Source organism: Rattus rattus, chromosome 5, assembly GCF_011064425.1.
Source record: "Rattus rattus isolate New Zealand chromosome 5, Rrattus_CSIRO_v1, whole genome shotgun sequence".
NCBI classification, from domain to species: Eukaryota; Metazoa; Chordata; class Mammalia; order Rodentia; family Muridae; genus Rattus; species Rattus rattus.
Genome location: NC_046158.1, coordinates 91,063,309 through 91,081,095, shown reverse-complemented (window position 1 = coordinate 91,081,095; position 17,787 = coordinate 91,063,309). Strand labels below are relative to the sequence as shown.

Below are 17,787 nucleotides of genomic sequence, written 5' to 3'. Positions count from 1 at the left end.
ATGAAGCTCTTTTGTCTGCAAGTCACTTGTAAATGATCTTGTTAGCAGGAGACTGAATGGTATATGTGCCCTCTGAGGGCCTCAACATGGTAGGGTCATCCCAGAGGTTAGAGAAAAAAAGATCCTGAGCTGAAGACTAAGATTCTATTCCACAGCGGTCAATTCTGTAATGAATAGATCTGGCCTCGTTTATCAGAGGTCACCTTTCCTTCACCACTCTTTCCTTATCATATTAATAGGTGGCAAAGCAAATGAAACACTGCTCTCCCAGCTCATCTGCTACAAATAACTTCCAGGTTGTCCTTTCCGGAGGGAAGGACACCGGGCCTCTCTCTCCCTCAGGCGAAAGTGTGGAGGAAAATGCCAGTGTTGTGGTCAAGTTGCTCATCAGACGTCCCGAGTGCTTTGGTCCAGCTCTGAGGGGTGAAGGAGGGAACGGACTGCTGGCGGCTATGCAGGGTGCCATTAAGATCTCAGAGAGCCCTGCCCTCGACCTTCCTTCCCAGGGTTACAAGACGGAAGTGTAAGTGAATTACTCCAGCGCGTGTACCGTTGGTGGGCTGCCAAATACTGTCAGTTGGTGAAGCACTAGGGTGGGATCAGTAACTTGGCCTTGTAGAAAGAGCAGATGTTTTATGGTGGTTAAACCGCTTAAAAATCACACTTTGTCAGGCCCATGGTTGTTTTGACTTGTCCAGAGAGCTGAGGGATCAGTAGCAGCTTCTTCCATTTCCACCACTCAGCACAGCCCGCAAACCACTGAGGTGGCAAAGCCTTCACAGTACTTGCCTCCATCATTGCCTCAGGAGGACCGCTCAGGAAAGTGTTCTGAGTGTTTGGATTCCTTGCAGATGGTTGTGGAATTTAAAGGTTCAGAGTCTAGTGGGTGCGGTATCTGATTGCCTTATTACTTCCCCCCTACCATGTCCAGTAGCCATTTGCCTTCCTTTATCTAGTTTATACCCCATAATCTACAGAGTGTGTGTAACCCAGTGGAGTTGGCTTTCCTTTCCCCTTCATCATCAGCTCTGAGAGATGATCACGGAGATCTCAAAATACATTCATCTCAACTTTCTCATATAACCTGAGGTAAAACTAAGACCCAAAGAAATACAGCTTGTTAATCCCAAAGCCAGCATGCTAACACAGCTATCCTGACTCCTTGTCCAGCTGGCTTTCTGTGCATACACAAAGACGAAGAGGGGATGAACAGTGGATAGCATCTAAATTCATGTTTCAAAGTTCATGGGACGCCGGAGTAGCATGGGCCCCTCTGAGCTTACTGGATAAAACCACTTCACCAGCTCCTGAAGGGAAAAGTTGTGAGGGAAGTTTGTTCAACCAGAACGAGGTGTTCTTTCTAAGAAGTGCCTGACTCTAAGCAAGGCCGTCTCTCACACGCCTTCCCCACGTTGATTCTTTCTCTTCAGCACACAGGACGATGAAGAGGAGGAAGAGATTGTGCACATGGGCAATGCCATTATGTCATTTTATTCAGCGCTTATCGATCTATTAGGCCGATGTGCTCCTGAAATGCATGTAAGTGACAGAGCTTCCCGACAGCAGTTTTAAGGAGCCTGAATCAAGGACTCCAGAGAAGCCTAAATGTAGTTTCTTCATTTGGGTCTGGGATTTACTAATAAGCTTCTCTCTAGATTACTTTTAGCTAACACCAAAGTACTTTCCTCATTGGGCCACGTTCTAAGAGAGAAATGAGAGGGGGGGGGAAGAAAGGAAAAAGAGAAGAGAGAGAGAGAGAGAGAGAGAGAGAGAGAGAGAGAGAGAGAGAGAGGAGAGAGAGAGACCTTTGGTACTATCTGGATAAAATCTCTATATATTTTGTTTAAAGCCTTCCAAAATGAGTCTTCCATGTGCCTCAGCTTGGTCAAAATGTAGCTAACCTGGTTTTTCGGCCATACCATTGTGACCTCATGAGTACCCCAGGGACACTCTGTGTGGGAAATCCTGTCTTGATATCCATGGCTTTGGTCTCTAGGAAAACAGTTGGGAGTTTCACAGACACACACACACACAAAAGTGGTTCTGTCTGATGTGGTATCTTCTTAGACCTCCAGTTTTGACCTAAAAGTGTTCATCCCCTTCCCCTTCTCACCTCCGCTGATGGGTTATTTGGTGGTTTTTCATATACAGCCATACACTGGAATTGAGAGGAAATAGTTCATCTTCTTAAGGAAGGAAAATCTTAATCTTGGCTTTGGAAGCTGGTCGGAATTACTAGGATTCCGGTTCCTTCTGTGATGTACCAGCCCTACCCCATCAGCCTCTCTTTATATTTCAGTTACTTTAAGGAAAGAAAGGAACTGAGAAGGAAGGCAGGGAAGCAGCAGGGTGCCCTACAGCATAGGAGAAGTGCCAGGCCCCTTTTGTTCCTGCTCTAGTTCTCTTGATCACTTCTGTATCACTTCTGGAAGCAAGTTACATAGCTGGCATGTTCTCAAAAAAGACAGCGCATGAAAGTTAACTCACCAGAGCCTGCCTAAGGAAGAAGTAAATACCTTCTTTTCTGCCTACAACCTCCCTGCCCTAACATACTACACACACACACACACACACACACACACACACACACACACACACACACCTTCTCAGCATCCCTCCCTGGACCCTTCTCTGCAGACAGAAAGGTGTAAGCTGCACCATCACTGACAGCCACAAGAATGGGAGGTGTCAGGCAGAGTAGGAGCATAGGATGCATCTTTCTCTGGGGCCACACTGCCCTCTCTTGGGAGACCTCTTGTGCAGGAAGATGGACATGTATACCTGTGTACATGCAGCTCAGCTAGTTAGTGTGTGTATAAATGAACCTGTCCTCTTTGGGATAACTCCAATGAAACACGCAAACTGTCTCTTAGAATCTCTGTACTCTTCTTGCCCACCCCCAACATTCTTCAAGTTCAGGAGAAACTGAAATCTGTAAGTCGTTTTCTCTTCTGCTATAATACTGAACTCCAGTGTTGCAGATGCACTGTCAGGGCTGACAGGCCTGCGAAGGCTCCTGCTGAGTTAACTGCTGAGGCTTTTAGCCTCACTGAAGAAAGAGTGTGGCTGTGGTCAACTTATAGTAAATCAAGGGGTGGTTTCTCTTTCCCTGTGGCCACAAGTATCAGCAGCAGTTAGGGGATTCAGAAATACAACCTTGCTGATAGGACCATTCCCCTGCCTTAGGTTGGGGTGAGGGGTGGGGAGGGGTGCAGTGTGGCAGGTGGGGAGGCCTCATCTGTCTAATCTCTTTCCTGTGTGACAGCTCATCCAAACAGGCAAAGGGGAAGCCATCCGGATCCGGTCCATCCTGCGCTCCCTGGTCCCCACAGAAGACCTGGTTGGAATCATCAGCATTCCCCTGAAGCTGCCCTCCCTAAACAAAGGTAGGGAAGCAGCCTTGGGCTGAGCCTGCCCTCTAACCCTTGCCTGCTCACCAACAGGACATGTGACTTCAGAGAGGCCACTGCCAGATCACAGTGCAGGCTGCCTGAGGGAAAGGCCCTGTTCTTTTTCCAGTGGTGAATTTTTTGTAGGCCTCACCTAGCTCCTCTGTCATCTGCTTCCCTGTGTCAAGATGGCCAAATCTTTGGTCGTTGGGTACAGATACACCTTACCATTCTGGGACCAGGGACCACTCTAACTTTCTGAAGGGTGGTAAAATGAGCAGCCCTCAGCATGGCCTGACTCTGCCTTCTCTTCGGGCACATGATGGATCTGAAAGGATAGGATGAGTCTGGCTGTCCGAGGGCTTCCCAAACTGCCATTCCATGGAACATCTTCAAACATACGGAATGGGGGCTCTCCGACAATAAATACAGGAATTACTGTAGAATACGTGCCTTAGTCAGGGTTTCTATTGCTGTGAAGAGATACCGTGATCATGTCACCTCTTATAAAGGACAATATTTAATTGGGGCTGGCTTACAGTTTCAGAGGTTTGTCCCATGATCTTCATGGCGGGAAACATGGAGGCATGAAGGCAGACATGGTGCTAGAGAAGGAACTGAGAGTTCTACAGCTTGATCCCCAGGGAGCAGAAAGAGACGAGGCCACTAAGCATGGCCTGAGACCTCAAAGCCAGCTCCACAGTGACACACTTGCTCCAATATTGCACACCTACTTCAATAAGGCCACACCTACTTCAATAAGGCCACACCTACTTCTTCAATAAGGCCACACCTACTTCAATAAGGCCACACCTACTTCAATAAGGCCACACCTACTTTTTCAATAAGACCACACCTACTTCTTCAATAAGGCCACACATTCTAATAATGCCACTCCCTGTGGGCCAAGCAATCAAACACTTTTGAATTCCCCTCATGGTTAAATTAGTAACATTGGACATAGGAACAAATATTTTCTGCCTACATGACGACCATATTTTAATGAACTGCTTGAAAAAGAGAAAAACAGAGTTACCCGATTGAAAAAGTCTATAAGGGGTCGGTCAGTCCTATGCAAACCACCACAATACATATTTTTTAAAATGTTCTAGAATTTTTGCCACTTTTATAACTTCACAAAGCACAGTGAAATAATAGTGTGTCTGAGAAAACAGATGTTAACTGCCACGTTTCCCAGTGATGTGGTGCTTTCTGTGAGCACAGAATACTTGCTCAATCTCACAGAAACAATATTCATCAAAGCACCACAGCTGTGCAAGGGCGCAAGTTAGCCTCAGACATCCAGCTCCCAGTCTTCCTTGTGCTGAGGGATGAGAGGCTGCATGGGCACCCTTCCGTCTTAGCAGTCCACACAGACGTCTTGGCAGAAGGAGGCCCTAGGCCAGACAGCACTTCAGCCCTGTGCCTCCTGAGATGCCTTAGGAAGTCTGCTCGAGTACAGCACTGCACATGCTGCACACCTTGGTCATGTGAGGGTTCTCTTTCCTAGTTTTTGGTGTGAGACTGAAGAGACAAAGCTGGTTTTTATCCTCGTTAAAAATTCTTTTTATTCTCCAGGCTTATCGAGTTTATTTTCTCCGTGGATCCCTAGCTTCATCCCTGAGCCAGCTTTGCTTTTTTTTTTTTTTTTTTTTTTTTTTTTGGCTTTTTCTCTCGCTCTCTCTTTTATTCAAATAAGACTAAGATGACTTTATCTAAGTATCGCCTAAAGCAGACACTGAAGGAGTGCTTGCCGGTTTGCGCTGTGCTGTGATATGATGACCACAGACGTGACCTGTTATGAAATTGTATCCACTTTCTCACCGTTTGGCCACTCCCATTCCTACATCATCCACCAAAGAGCAGTAGCTCAAGCTTGATTTCCTCCAGTTTTCCCCCTTTTTAGGATAGATATCCTCACCGTAGGCGACTCCATGCTGCCAATGTGGTATCATAGAACACAGAAAGAGAAGGCATAAAGCCTACCACCACTGTGTTGTGTTTTCGATCGATAAATTACAGCTGATACAAATAACTGATTAGAATTTACGGTAAAATTAGAAATTAGTGAACAATGACTGTGAGTTACCTTTTGAAACAATCTACATCATGTAAGTTTAAACGTTTAATAACAGACTTGTTCAATAACTGGCTCACAGAGATTTGATAGTTGCTTCTCCCATCCTTGCTTAAGCAGCTTCCTGCTTGGTTCTTACTTCCTGTGGCTCTAACATTTAGCGCGCTGTGGACAGATACGTTCTATGCTGCGTTTCAAACTGCAGAAACAGGAAATGGCGTGCTCTGTTTTTCAGATGGGTCCGTCAGCGAGCCAGACATGGCGGCCAACTTCTGTCCTGACCACAAAGCACCCATGGTGCTGTTCTTGGACCGTGTTTATGGCATTAAAGATCAAACTTTTCTGCTCCACTTGCTGGAAGTTGGGTTTTTACCCGATTTACGAGCTTCTGCATCTCTAGATACAGTAAGTAGCTAAAATAAAGAGGGTGGAAGGGAATTCCCTCATGGTTAAATTAGTTACGTTGGACATAGGAACAAATATTTTCTACCTCCTGATGATCATAATTTAATATCCTGCTTGAGAATGAGAAAAACAGAGATACTCAAAACTGGAAGATTGTCATGTATTGGCCCAAAAATGTATATGCAGGTAAATCTGGCCTTAATTTTCTGTCCAATCCCTTCAATTGAAGTTTCTCACAATCCAGCCTCCACAGTATCTCAAACCCTGGGGCACTATTTCTTAAGGAAATGGAACAGGTAACCACTATGATATTCATCATAGAATGTTTTCATAGCATCCGTGTTACCCATCAGGCACTAATAGCAATTTTCTGTTATCTAAATCCTGTTTAAACCAGTTATGAGTGTCACCAAAGGTCCCCCAAAAGAATATATATATATATATATACATATGTATATGTATATGAATATGGTTCTGTTGCTTATGCAAAAGGCTGGATGGAGGCATTTCAAGCCAGAAATATTCTTCATTCTCACTTATTTTTTCTCATGCACTGACCACCAGGAAGGATAGTCTATAGCCAGAGGTATGACAGAGGTCAGTACAAGAGGCCAAAGGCAACCACACAGTTGGAAATCAAAGCTGGGATAAAGAAATCCAGCATCCACAGGCATCAAGACAAGAAGTGTCTGACCATAAGATAAGAAATGCCAGCTGTCATATCTGTGTCTTGCTGGAAGTGAGAAGTGAGGACACAAGGATCAGCTTAATTCCAAAAAAACTTATATGCTTATTTGCAGTTCGTCTTCTCAAGGGTGCCATCTGGTGTCCAGTAGTGAGAATTGCGAGCTTTGGGGTGAGGAGTCAGCTGGCAGAACCCAGATTCCTTAATTCATGGAGACAGGGCATAAAAATGAGGAACGGTCTATCAATGAAGGAGTCAGAGCCATAGGATATTTTTAGATCTTCACCGTGCCCCACCTACCATTACTTTTGCTTTGAGATTTTCTATAAATCTCTAGGTTTTAAAAAAACTTTTAAAATTTGTGGACTTCAAGTTTTCTGATTAAAGTATTTAATTTTTTTTTTGTAATTCAAACAGCAAATTCTATTCCAGCATCTGCTGTTAGATCATATGATTGCCAGATCATCATCTTAAACCACCCCCCAAAAAAAGAGGTTTTTTGTTCAGTGCCTCATCTGAGAGCCTTCAAGCCACAGGAATCGGAGCCTCCCTCATTTTAACTACACTGTCTCCGAAAGTGATAAACGGAAATGGAGCTGTTTTTTCCAGCGTGGTTACCAATGCCTCCAGAAGACAAATTTCTGATAATTAATACCAACACCCAGAAATGTGGAGGGTTCAAAGAGAACAGTTTTTGAAATCATAAGTTGCAGGGAATGTCCGTTCAGAGATAATAGCTGTGATAATTGCAGGAAATAATGACATTATTTTCTCTGTGGGTCTCCAGACTTCTGTTGAGTCCTTGGGTTTTCAACAGTGACGTGAGTCACGCTCTGGCTATATTTAGTGCCACTGAATGGCTCTTCCTTTAATTCAGCTTGTCCGTCTACGTTTACAAAGAGGAACATTGTTAGCAAAGATTCTACCAGGGCTTTAGAAAAGACCCAGATTTCTGTTCCTTTTTTGTGCTCCTCATGGAGCGTCAGGTTCCCTTTAGTGAGGTCAATGCACAGATCATTTATCCGGTTGTGAGCTGCTCATGGTACTGACAAAGTGACTAGTGGGCGTCAGAGATCTACTCTCTCTCTCTGTAAAGCTGGTGAATTTGAGGGACGTGGCAGTCTATAACCATTTATTAACCTTAAATAAAAGAAGATATGTGAGACTCCTATAAGGTAACAAGTACAAGATAAATCCGGAGTGATTGTGCAATAGCTCAGAACCTGGAAATTCAAATACCAAGGATGCTGGGTTAAGCGACCCATCAATTGATTGTAGTGAAAGTTTAAAAATCTTCTTTGCGACCATTCACTAAGCAGCCATCTTTACATGCTTGCTTTGTTCTGGGGGTGGGGACTACTCCCTTTTTATTTCCATTTAAATGAGAAACAGTAATGAGTAGGTATACGGGGGAGGGTCCAGGTGAGGGAAGAGTGAAACTCAGTTTAGCCCAATTTAGGTAACCCGGGCTGGGCCAAGACGTCAAGAGTCTGACCTCAGCTTGTTTATTTGTGTGATATTTAAACATATCACAATTTTGGCGGGGGGGGGAATCATATAGCAATTACTCAGTCCCATGAGTGCAGTGATGTTTAAGACATGTTTGCATTGAAACTCTTTCCAAAGTACATATGGCTTTATCTGCTAGGTGGATCCTGCTTGCTTTAGAAGCAAATGCTCGTGATAAGGGTGGGGAGAGTGACTGAGGTAAATGTTGTGCCTGCCAAAGTCAGGATTTGGCCTGGCCCTAAGATAACACAGAAGTCACTTAGGATGTGGTAAAGTACGAATGACAGCTCTCACAAGGATGAGTTTTAAGGCCTACAAGCCATGCTCAAGATTTAAAGGGAAAGGGTCTGGGATAAGTAAAACAAATTCCGGGGGGCGTGGGCTGGGTATCTCATCATATCAAAAAGGACCACCAGGTTGTAAACTACATCCATTCCCAGCATTCAGAAGGAGGACAGGTTAAATATCTCCTTCCGTCAAAGGATGCCTGTGTGTTTTTCTCCCCTGGCTCTGCCAGTACGTACCTGCAAGCACATTGGCTTTTGCCTCTCCTGGTAGGCTGTGACTAGAGCACTGTGTAAGTTTCCCTGACCTTGCATGGAGCTCCATGTACAGGCTCAATTGGCTGCTTTCTCAGAGGTTAACCGATGCCCCCGTTCCCTTTCTCAGGTGTCCCTCAGCACCACAGAGGCTGCGCTGGCACTGAATAGGTATTTATGTTCGGCTGTGCTCCCACTCCTTACTAGATGCGCCCCTCTCTTTTCTGGGACAGAGCACTGTACTTCTCTGATCGACTCTACACTGCAGACAATATACAGACTTTCCAAAGGACGGTCCCTCACCAAGGCACAGAGGGACACCATAGAAGAATGTTTGCTAGCCATTTGCAAGTAAGTGTGCCCTCCTGTGGTTTTTACTTGTGCATAAGTATCCATGCTGAATGCATTTATGTTGTCACAGTTAGGCAGTATGTAATTCTATCGTAGAATAATGCATCATGAAACCGGTTGTAAAGTCTGAGGCCACTACTCAGCCTTTGTCACATACCCAGACGACCATTTCTCTTTGAATGCTTGGTCACATGATCTGCTGTGTAATTACCTCTCATTACGAGGAAGGGAAGGGTACTTTTCAGGATTTACCCATTCCTGGTGAGAAACTAGGAAAACTGATGTCTTTTGTGCCTGAATTATTTCTATGATGAATTAATTATCTAGTTCTGCAATGAAACCCAGAGAGATTTCTCCACTATCTAAAAGAGATAACTTTTACACAGAAACAAGACTCTACATGTCTACAGTCCACCTCCAGGTTTCCCAAGACTTAAACAAAAGGATCTGGTCACAGTGGGGAAAAAAGACAATATCTCTTGCCAGTGTACACAAATATCAAAAGCAGCAAAGAACCTTGGGAATCTGTATCAAGTCTGCAAGGACAAAGGATGTGGTGCTTTTGAGTAACTCGCATCACACCCTGGCCTGGGATCCCAACCTCCTGCTTTAAGCCGTTAGTTTCCCTGCTAGGCTATGAGTTAGGATCACTTTCTGCAATCCTAGAAAAATATCCCAGTTCCATATCCCAGCCCCAGGATTCAAAATCCTGAGGAATGGAATCCGGTGCTAGCGTTGAGCTCCTTGAATAATTGGTCCTATTAATGATATGCATCTGTGCTTGAGAATTACTAGTGAAATGGTCAACAGGCTCCCATTTTAGGGGCCAGAGGGACCTTGTTCTTGTTAATGACATATGTCCCAGATGCATGCATTAGAAGGCTCATGGTAGCTAGAAGAAATTGTTCTTCATTCAAACACCAAGGAAAAGGCAATCTCAAATAGGTGATATTGTGACTTACCTTTTAGACTCTTTGTAATGAGAATGATACAAATGCTGGCTGATGTGGGGCAGCCAAGACTCTCACCACTGATGGGAATACAAAATAGTGCATCTACTTTGTCAAACAATGTGGCAGTTTCTCCCAAAACTGTAATTTCAACAATCATATTCCTTGTGTTTACTCAAATTATTTGATAGCTTATAGCACATAAAAACTTATATGCTTATATCATTGTATACATTATATAAAGCATAAATACATTCTATTATAGAAAAACCTGATTTTTATATCATGTTAGGCATCATTAACAAAGCTTAAAACAACCAAGATACCCTTCAGAAAGTCAATGGATTAAAAAAAAAAACCTATGGTAAGTCTAGGAAATGAAATATTACTCAGTACTAAAAAGTACTATTAAGCCACAATAAGAAATGGAGAATGTGTATTACTAAGCCAGAGTAAGCCATTTGAAAAGGCTTCTATTATAAGATTCTAGATACACGACATTTGGGGAAGCTTTTGAAAAAGGCTTTGAGCTAGTAAAATGATTGGTGATTTCCAAAAGTTCTGGGAAAAGACAGCTACATGGAGCACCAGGAAGTTTGGGGACAACGGAAAATATGCTGTGTCATCTATGCTGGTAAAGCTGTGTCATTGTTCATTTGTCCAGACTCACACACTGTCCATCACAGAGAATGAGCCCCGGTTTAAACTTTGGACTTTGCTGCTGCTGCTGTATCCCTGTAGGCGTCTCTGTTGTAGCCAATGAAATGTCCTTGTGGGGAACATTGGCAATGGGCAAAGGATGAGATCGTACAAGTGGGCATAGAAGGGGCCTGTGGGAACCCTGTCTTCCTCTCCATCTTTTTGTGACTCTAAAACAGGCACAAATAAATTTTAAAATGTGTAAGGAACAGCCTAGTACATTTCAAATATAAAAGCTGTCATAAAGATGTTTTAGCAAAGTTAACCTGCATTCTCTCCCTTTGTAGCCTTCTAAAGCCCAGAGACTTCACCACAAAGTACTATTTGCCCAACATGAGAAGTTATAGCGTTAGAAGTTGGCAGAGACTCAAGGCTCAAAACGGCTTTTCCAATAGATTGTGCAGACTGGTCTTATGTCAATTTGACAAAACCTAGAATCGTCTGAAAGGAAGGAACCTGAACTGAGAAAATGTTTCAGTAAGATCCACCTGTGGGGTATGTTTTAAATTAGTGATTGATGGGAGGGCCCAGTGCAATGTGGGTGGTGCCATCCCTGGAATGGTGGTCCTGGCTTCTATATAAAAACAGACCTAGTAAGCCATGGGAAACAACCAGGAAGCAACGCCCTTCATCGCCTCTGCATCAGCTTCTGCCTCCAGGTTCTGCCTTGTTTGAGTCCCTGTCCTGACTTCCTTCCGTGATAAACAGCAATATGGAAGTGCAAGCCAAATTAACCCTTTCTTCCCCAGATTGCTTTGTGGTCATCCTGTCTCACTGCAGCAACAGAAACCCTAACTAAGACAATCCCCTTCCAGAATTGTACGCTGCCACACTGACTACTTCATTCATCCTAAGGTTGGGACCATTGGTAAATAATTACGTTAAATACGATGGCCATGGTCTTGCAAGATAGTCAAAGCTTTGTAGACACACCAATCCACTGAAAGTGTGGAGTTTGGAGTTATCTGCTTCGCCACCTCAAAAGGAAGAAGTCTGGCTGCATTTCTTACTGGTGTGGGCTTCCACATCTTTCCTCAGTGGAGACAATAGGACTAGGTGACACTACAGAACAAATCCTCCCTGTCAGCATCAATGCAGTACCTAAAGGAAGAGCTGCTGCTGTCCTTGGTCTAACTTTAGCTGAAGCCGACCTCAGATTAGAGCCACATCAAGAAGACACCCAGTATCTCGGAATTAACTCCAAATAGAAAAGCCAGGTTCGTGTGACCGGTCAGAAATAGGTGTATCTTCAAAGAAACCAGAGTTTGGGGCAAGTAGAAGTTTACACTGACCTGAAATGAGGCTCCACACTCTGTCTCTGTAGTTCAGGAAAGAGTGCTCTACTCTTCTCCCAACTTAAGCTCTAGTATAACAGGCAGATTGATCGTAACTAGGTATTTATTATATATTTGTAATAAGTCAGTGCCTTGGTTAGGGTTCTATGGCTGCAATGAAACACCATGACCAGAAGCCAGGTTGGTTAGGAAAGGGTGTATTTGGCTTACACTTCCAATATGGCTGCTCAGTGAAGAAAGTCCGAACAGAACAGGAGCAGAGCAGAAACCTGGAGGCAGGTGTCCATGCAGAGGCCATGGAGGAGTGCTGCTTCCTGGCTTGCTCCTCATGGCTTGCTCAGCCTGCTTTCCTATAGGATCCAGGACCACAGCCCAGGGGTGGCCCCACCCACATTGGGCAGATAATTAAGAAAATCTCCCACAGGCTTGCCCACAGCCCATCTTGTAGAGGAATTTTCTCAATCGAGGCTCCTTCCTGGCTGGTAATTTAAGATTGTATCAAGTTGTCTGAAACTGGCCAGGACAGTCAGTCAACAATAGGGTCAGAGATTTGTTGACCCCGGCCTTTATTCATGTTAGTCTTGGATAACAATTGCTAATCACTGAACAGTAGTAAGAAACACCGAGTCAATTTTAAGTCATAGTTACTACATTCAGGTAGGGCTGTTTCTTTGCGGATGGGTTTTGATTAGCCTTTGTTAGCCCAGGTCCTTTTATCACAAGGCAAGTTTTTAGGACTTAAGAACACCGTCTTCTTTTAAAATTCACAGAGACCTTCAGTAATAATGCAGAGAGACTTCCCCATTACAGCCACTCAGCTTAGAATGCCAACTTGGAAACTGCCTGATGCCACTGGCTGTGTCTTCTGCTCTTAAGTGAGAAGACATAGTTTTTAAGACATGGGTTCCTCTTTCTTTTTTGCCCATTCATAATCTTCCCAAATTAAAAAAAGAAAAATCCTCATCCATTTAAAACCAAAAAAAAAAAAAAAACCAAAACAACAAAAAACAAAAAACAAACCAAAAAGGAAAGGTTGTGAAATAGATAAGTTTTGTTCCTCATCACCTGTATTCATCTCCTCCAGGTGCTTTCATGAATTCTCCCGTGCATCTCCTTTACCAGTGAAGGGCCTGGTCTCGCCTCCATAGCTCCTTGGGTGTCTATGAAAGGAATTTGGGGCTGAAATTATATACATACATATATACATACATATACATACATACACACATACATTCATATATGTATGTATATATATATATATTTTTAAATGCTCTGGAGAGAATCCATAGGAACCTCTTGACTTTAGTTTGGCATCTGAAAAACAAAAGCTAGCCCCTCTTATCTCCTTTCTCTGTCTCAGAATTTACTTGCAACAAATACCACAGTCATAAACTCAGTAATTTGATAAGTCTTTAATTAATCTTATTAACGTCTGTGTTTGCCATCTACAGAGTTGTTCTGAAAAAAGAAAAAAAAAAGCCCAAAGAAAATAGTTCTAACAGTGTGAAGTTCCTGGACCGTATTATAATCAGGGGACTTTCGGGTTGCCTTCAGATCATGCCAGTAGGTGGAGTCCGATTCCACCCCAGCAGCTGATCAGTTTTCTCTTCTTCCTTTGCAGCTACATAGTGAGACTCTGTTTTTAAAGAAAATCCTTAGTTCTGAGAAGTCATTAGAGATGGCTATAGAGCCAGCCACACCTTCTTTCTGTTACGTATTTTACACACATAATCACTGAATATATTTTCAATACATACAGCCCCTGGATCATCTTCATGCACGGCAGTTGGGATTTAACCTTAACTCTCCCAATGCATTAGTGCGTGCCCCTTTTTACATTTTACCCATATTCCATTTTCAAACAGGGGGCTTTACCATCCACTGATCTGTGTTAGGACACTCTTTGGTTTGAGGCTTAGCCCAAATTTATGCTACTTTTAAAATTTTATGTTTTACTATTGTGTGTGAATAGAGAGGAGAGGAGAGAGAGAGAGAGAGAGAGAGAGAGAGAGAGAGAGAGAGAGAGAGAGAGAGAGCATTCCTGTGCTACAGGGCACATAGAGATCAGAAAACAGCTTTCTTGAGTTGATTCTCTCCTTCTCCTCTGGAATGGGAAGGGATCAAATACAGGTTTGTATACTAAGCACTCAAATCCACTGAACCCTCTCGCTGGTCCTAATACGTGGTTTTTTTTTCCTCTTGATCTTTTCCTTTTTTTCCCTTCCTCGTTCGTCTGCTCTGTGTTTACTTTGTCCCACCTTTCTGTTTCCTTACTCTTTGCTGCAGTCACTTGAGACCTTCCATGTTACAGCAACTCCTGCGGCGTCTGGTCTTTGACGTGCCACAGCTCAGCGAGTACTGCAAAATGCCACTCAAGGTAAGCATCACGGTTACCACAGAAGTGCAGTTCATGGCACAGGAGGTGTGCTGGGGGCTGCAGAGTGCACACAATTAGAGAACCAAAATATGTATTAAGTTTTGACAGCTTGACAAGTTGCAATCCACAAAACCAATCCAAAGCTTGGATGTTCAATCTCAAAAGCGTGGGTTTGCTGTAGCTGTTACCTGCTGTGGTTTTCTCGAGTTTCCACTACTTGATTTTTAGGATTGCTAAAGAGACTTGGACTTTTTGATTTCTTAACCCTAACTAGCTTTTAAGAATATTTTAACCTCCGAAAACTTTGGAATCCCTGTGGATTTTCTTTCTTCCTTCCTTCCTTTCTTTCTTTTTTAAAATTATTACTTCTCTTAGTATTTTGGGTGTACTAGTGTTTTGCCTACATGTATGTCTGGGCAACACATTTGTGCAGTACCAATAGAGGCCAGAAGAGGGAGTTGGATTCCGTGGGACTGGAGTTATCAATGGTTCTGAGTCTTCATGTATGGCCAGGAATCAGATATGCCAGTAATCACATCAGGGTCCTCTGAAGAGCAGCCAGTACTCCAGCTCTCCCTATGGTCTTTCATTCAAAGGATCCAAAATGTCCCTTTCCATCGTGGTTTTGTACTTTTTCTCTCTTGTAACAGATGCTTTTTATTTCTTTTTTTTCTATTTATTAATGAAAAGAACACAAAACTTTTTATTTATTTTCTTATTCCTACAACTTCTCTATTATAGCCCCATATTATCTAGTCCTGGGTAGTATCAAAGTTAGTGGCCATTGCCACACTGACGATTTCTTTCTGTTACTTTCCTTTTCTTTTAAGAAATAATTCCAGCAGTGTTGTAAGGGCATGTTTATTGGGGTTACTGGAACTCTCAGATATCCTTGGTTCTGTCCCATAACCAGGTGGGAAGCTTTACACAATCACAGAGGTTCTCAGTCCTCCCAAGACTCAGTTTTCCTTCCAACTTTAACAGTTCTGGGTCTTAATCTCAATGGGTACTGTTGCTGAAACATGTGATGTCCTAAACTTGGCATTATCTTTCTACAGACCTCTGCTGTCAGCTGATGCTGGCTCCTAAGAGGCATTGCTGGTACCGCGCAGTAAATTCACATTGACATCTCACGTGAATTCTTCCCCTTAGATGTGGCACCTACTAAAAACGGTGATATTAGTATAGTGTGCCCTCTCCTGGTGAGCTATGGAACTGATGTCACATCATTGAGCTGGATAAGGGCCCTGAGGGAGAACAGAAAGCTACAGATAACCATCAACACTAATCCTCAAACCCACAATTTTCTGCCCTCTATCCCCTCCCCACATTGGTACACCCCAGGATATTCCAGAATCGTATGTAATCATACGAATTATTCCCACACCTGTCTGACTAGAACAGCACACCATGACTCCTTTCAAAGGGTAACATTTTCTCATTTAAAGCATGATTGACTCCTCGCGGTTCTCTAGTAACTACTTGGGAGCACATCAGGAGGCAGGAGAATTAATCAGGTAGCTGCAGTTCAGCCTGACTCTTTAGGTGTGAGAGAAGACCCTTTCCCAGCGGCATCTGAAGAGCCTCTTTGTTGACAACCCAGCTCCTTCAAATACAGGTTTTACCCCCCCCAGGATTTCCCACTCTGTTTTCTTCTCCCTGCATGTCTCTGGTGGATGTCCCTGTGACTGGTGCCCTCCTGTCCTGACACTCCCAGCTCCTGACAAATCACTATGAGCAGTGCTGGAAGTATTACTGCCTGCCTTCGGGATGGGGGAGCTATGGGCTAGCAGTGGAGGAGGAGCTGCACCTCACGGAGAAGCTCTTCTGGGGGATTTTTGACTCCCTCTCGCACAAGGTAATGACTACTTCCTGAGAAAACAGTGACCCCAGTGATTTAAGCATACAGGAACTAACTTCAGTTTGCTCTCTCTTTTCGATGGATTGCAAGGCCCTTACAGGCATATTATGTTAATTCTTTAAGCCCCTCCCACCTCCCACCAGCTCCCCAGAACACAGGGGTGAGGGTGGGGGTGGGGGGACAAGCTTCAGAATAGGGACTACCTAATCTTCAGAGTAGTTAAGTAACTTGCAGGCTTACTGAGCTGGGGGGTAAGGGGGACCAGAGCAAGTTCCAAAAGCACTTTCTGCTTCTAGTTCAATTCCTTAACATCCTTGTCTATCCTGTAGGGTGTCATAGCCTGGTCCCATTTTCTGTACTTTCTTATTGAGGATGTGACCAGCTGCCTCACACTCATTCTCCACCTTGCTGACCTGTGTCTGCTTAAACTCAAGTCAGAATAAAGCCTGCCTTCCTCCCTTCCTCCCTCCCTCCCTCTCTCCCTCTCTCCCTGCCTCTCTCCCTCCCTCTCTTCCTCCCTGCCTCCCTCCCTCTCTGCCTCCCTTCCTCCCTCTCTCCCTTCCTTAAGTTACCTCTGTCTGGGATTTATGTCACACCAGTTGGTAAAATATTAATGCAAATCTCTACCCACACTGGAGCTTATAAGATCTTCAAAGTCCCCTCTCTGGTCATAGTCATTTCCCATAACTATTCTTAGCAGGGAAGTTTATAACCTGTTCTAACCTAGGGGAAAACCATCTTAACCTTGGATATTCTCTAAATTTATTTGGAACAACATTGATTTAGACCTTTAACGTTCTTCAACTTAAAGTGAATGGCAATTTGGGAGCTTTATAGAGTGTCCTTCAACCCTCCAAGAATTCTTTAGTTTTCTGTCCAGAGTATTGAAGGTCAACCTGCAGAGGCAACCTTTGTGTCTGTGTTTCTATTGGTGAGAGAATGATTCTGTGTGACAGCCGTGGTCCTGGTCTGTCTGTTGGAGTGTTCTGTTTTTCCTTGCAGAAATATGACCCGGACCTTTTCCGAATGGCCCTGCCTTGTCTCAGTGCTATTGCTGGGGCCTTGCCACCGGACTATTTAGATACTAGAATCACGGCCACACTGGAGAAACAGGTCTCAGTGGATGCAGATGGAAACTTTGACCCCAAACCTATCAACACCATGAAGTAAGTTCAAGACCACTTCTAAACTGTTTCTATATTCCACACAGTAGCCAATAACTTTCTTCCAGACTATAATAGAAACTGATTTCCTCCTTTCCCTCCTGGCAACCCTGATCACCATCTCCTTAGACAGTACAAGTCACACCAGAAACAAGGTTTAGCCTATCCATATCTGATTATATACTATATTACTTATATCTCAGGCTTTCAGGAGGGGTTGTTATAATATATGAAAGGGACACACTCACAACATAAATCTTGTCTGAGGCATCACAAAGTCCACCCTGATAAGTGATGTGATTAATTTATTAATGAGGGTTTTTGACAAAAAGAAATCTTTGCTCTTTGCAAACCAGGCCTATACAGATATAATAACACCAAAACAATGCCATAGGAATAGCAGAACCTTAGCAAGACTCTGTGGTAGCAGAACACTTGTGGTCCTTTGAGAGGTTGGATCTGCTCTTTACCATACTGAATGACACTA

General features: G+C 43.6%; 1 protein-coding gene across 4 annotated transcripts in view; it reads left to right on the top strand.

Moving 5' to 3' along the window:
- Window positions 1–17,787, top strand: part of Ryr3 (ryanodine receptor 3) — a 528,612-nt gene that overhangs the window by 393,676 nt on the left and 117,149 nt on the right. For all 4 annotated transcript variants that reach the window (XR_004388016.1, XM_032903887.1, XM_032903885.1 and 1 more), the window contains exons 44-51: window positions 343–523; window positions 1,431–1,539; window positions 3,266–3,386; window positions 5,702–5,871; window positions 8,735–8,955; window positions 14,186–14,276; window positions 15,994–16,134; window positions 17,140–17,303. Coding sequence is in view for 3 of the 4 variants with exons in the window: in XM_032903887.1 (XP_032759778.1) it covers window positions 343–523; window positions 1,431–1,539; window positions 3,266–3,386; window positions 5,702–5,871; window positions 8,735–8,955; window positions 14,186–14,276; window positions 15,994–16,134; window positions 17,140–17,303 (1,198 nt within the window). In the remaining variant the exon portion in view is untranslated. The remainder of the gene's footprint in view (window positions 1–342; window positions 524–1,430; window positions 1,540–3,265; window positions 3,387–5,701; window positions 5,872–8,734; window positions 8,956–14,185; window positions 14,277–15,993; window positions 16,135–17,139; window positions 17,304–17,787) is intronic.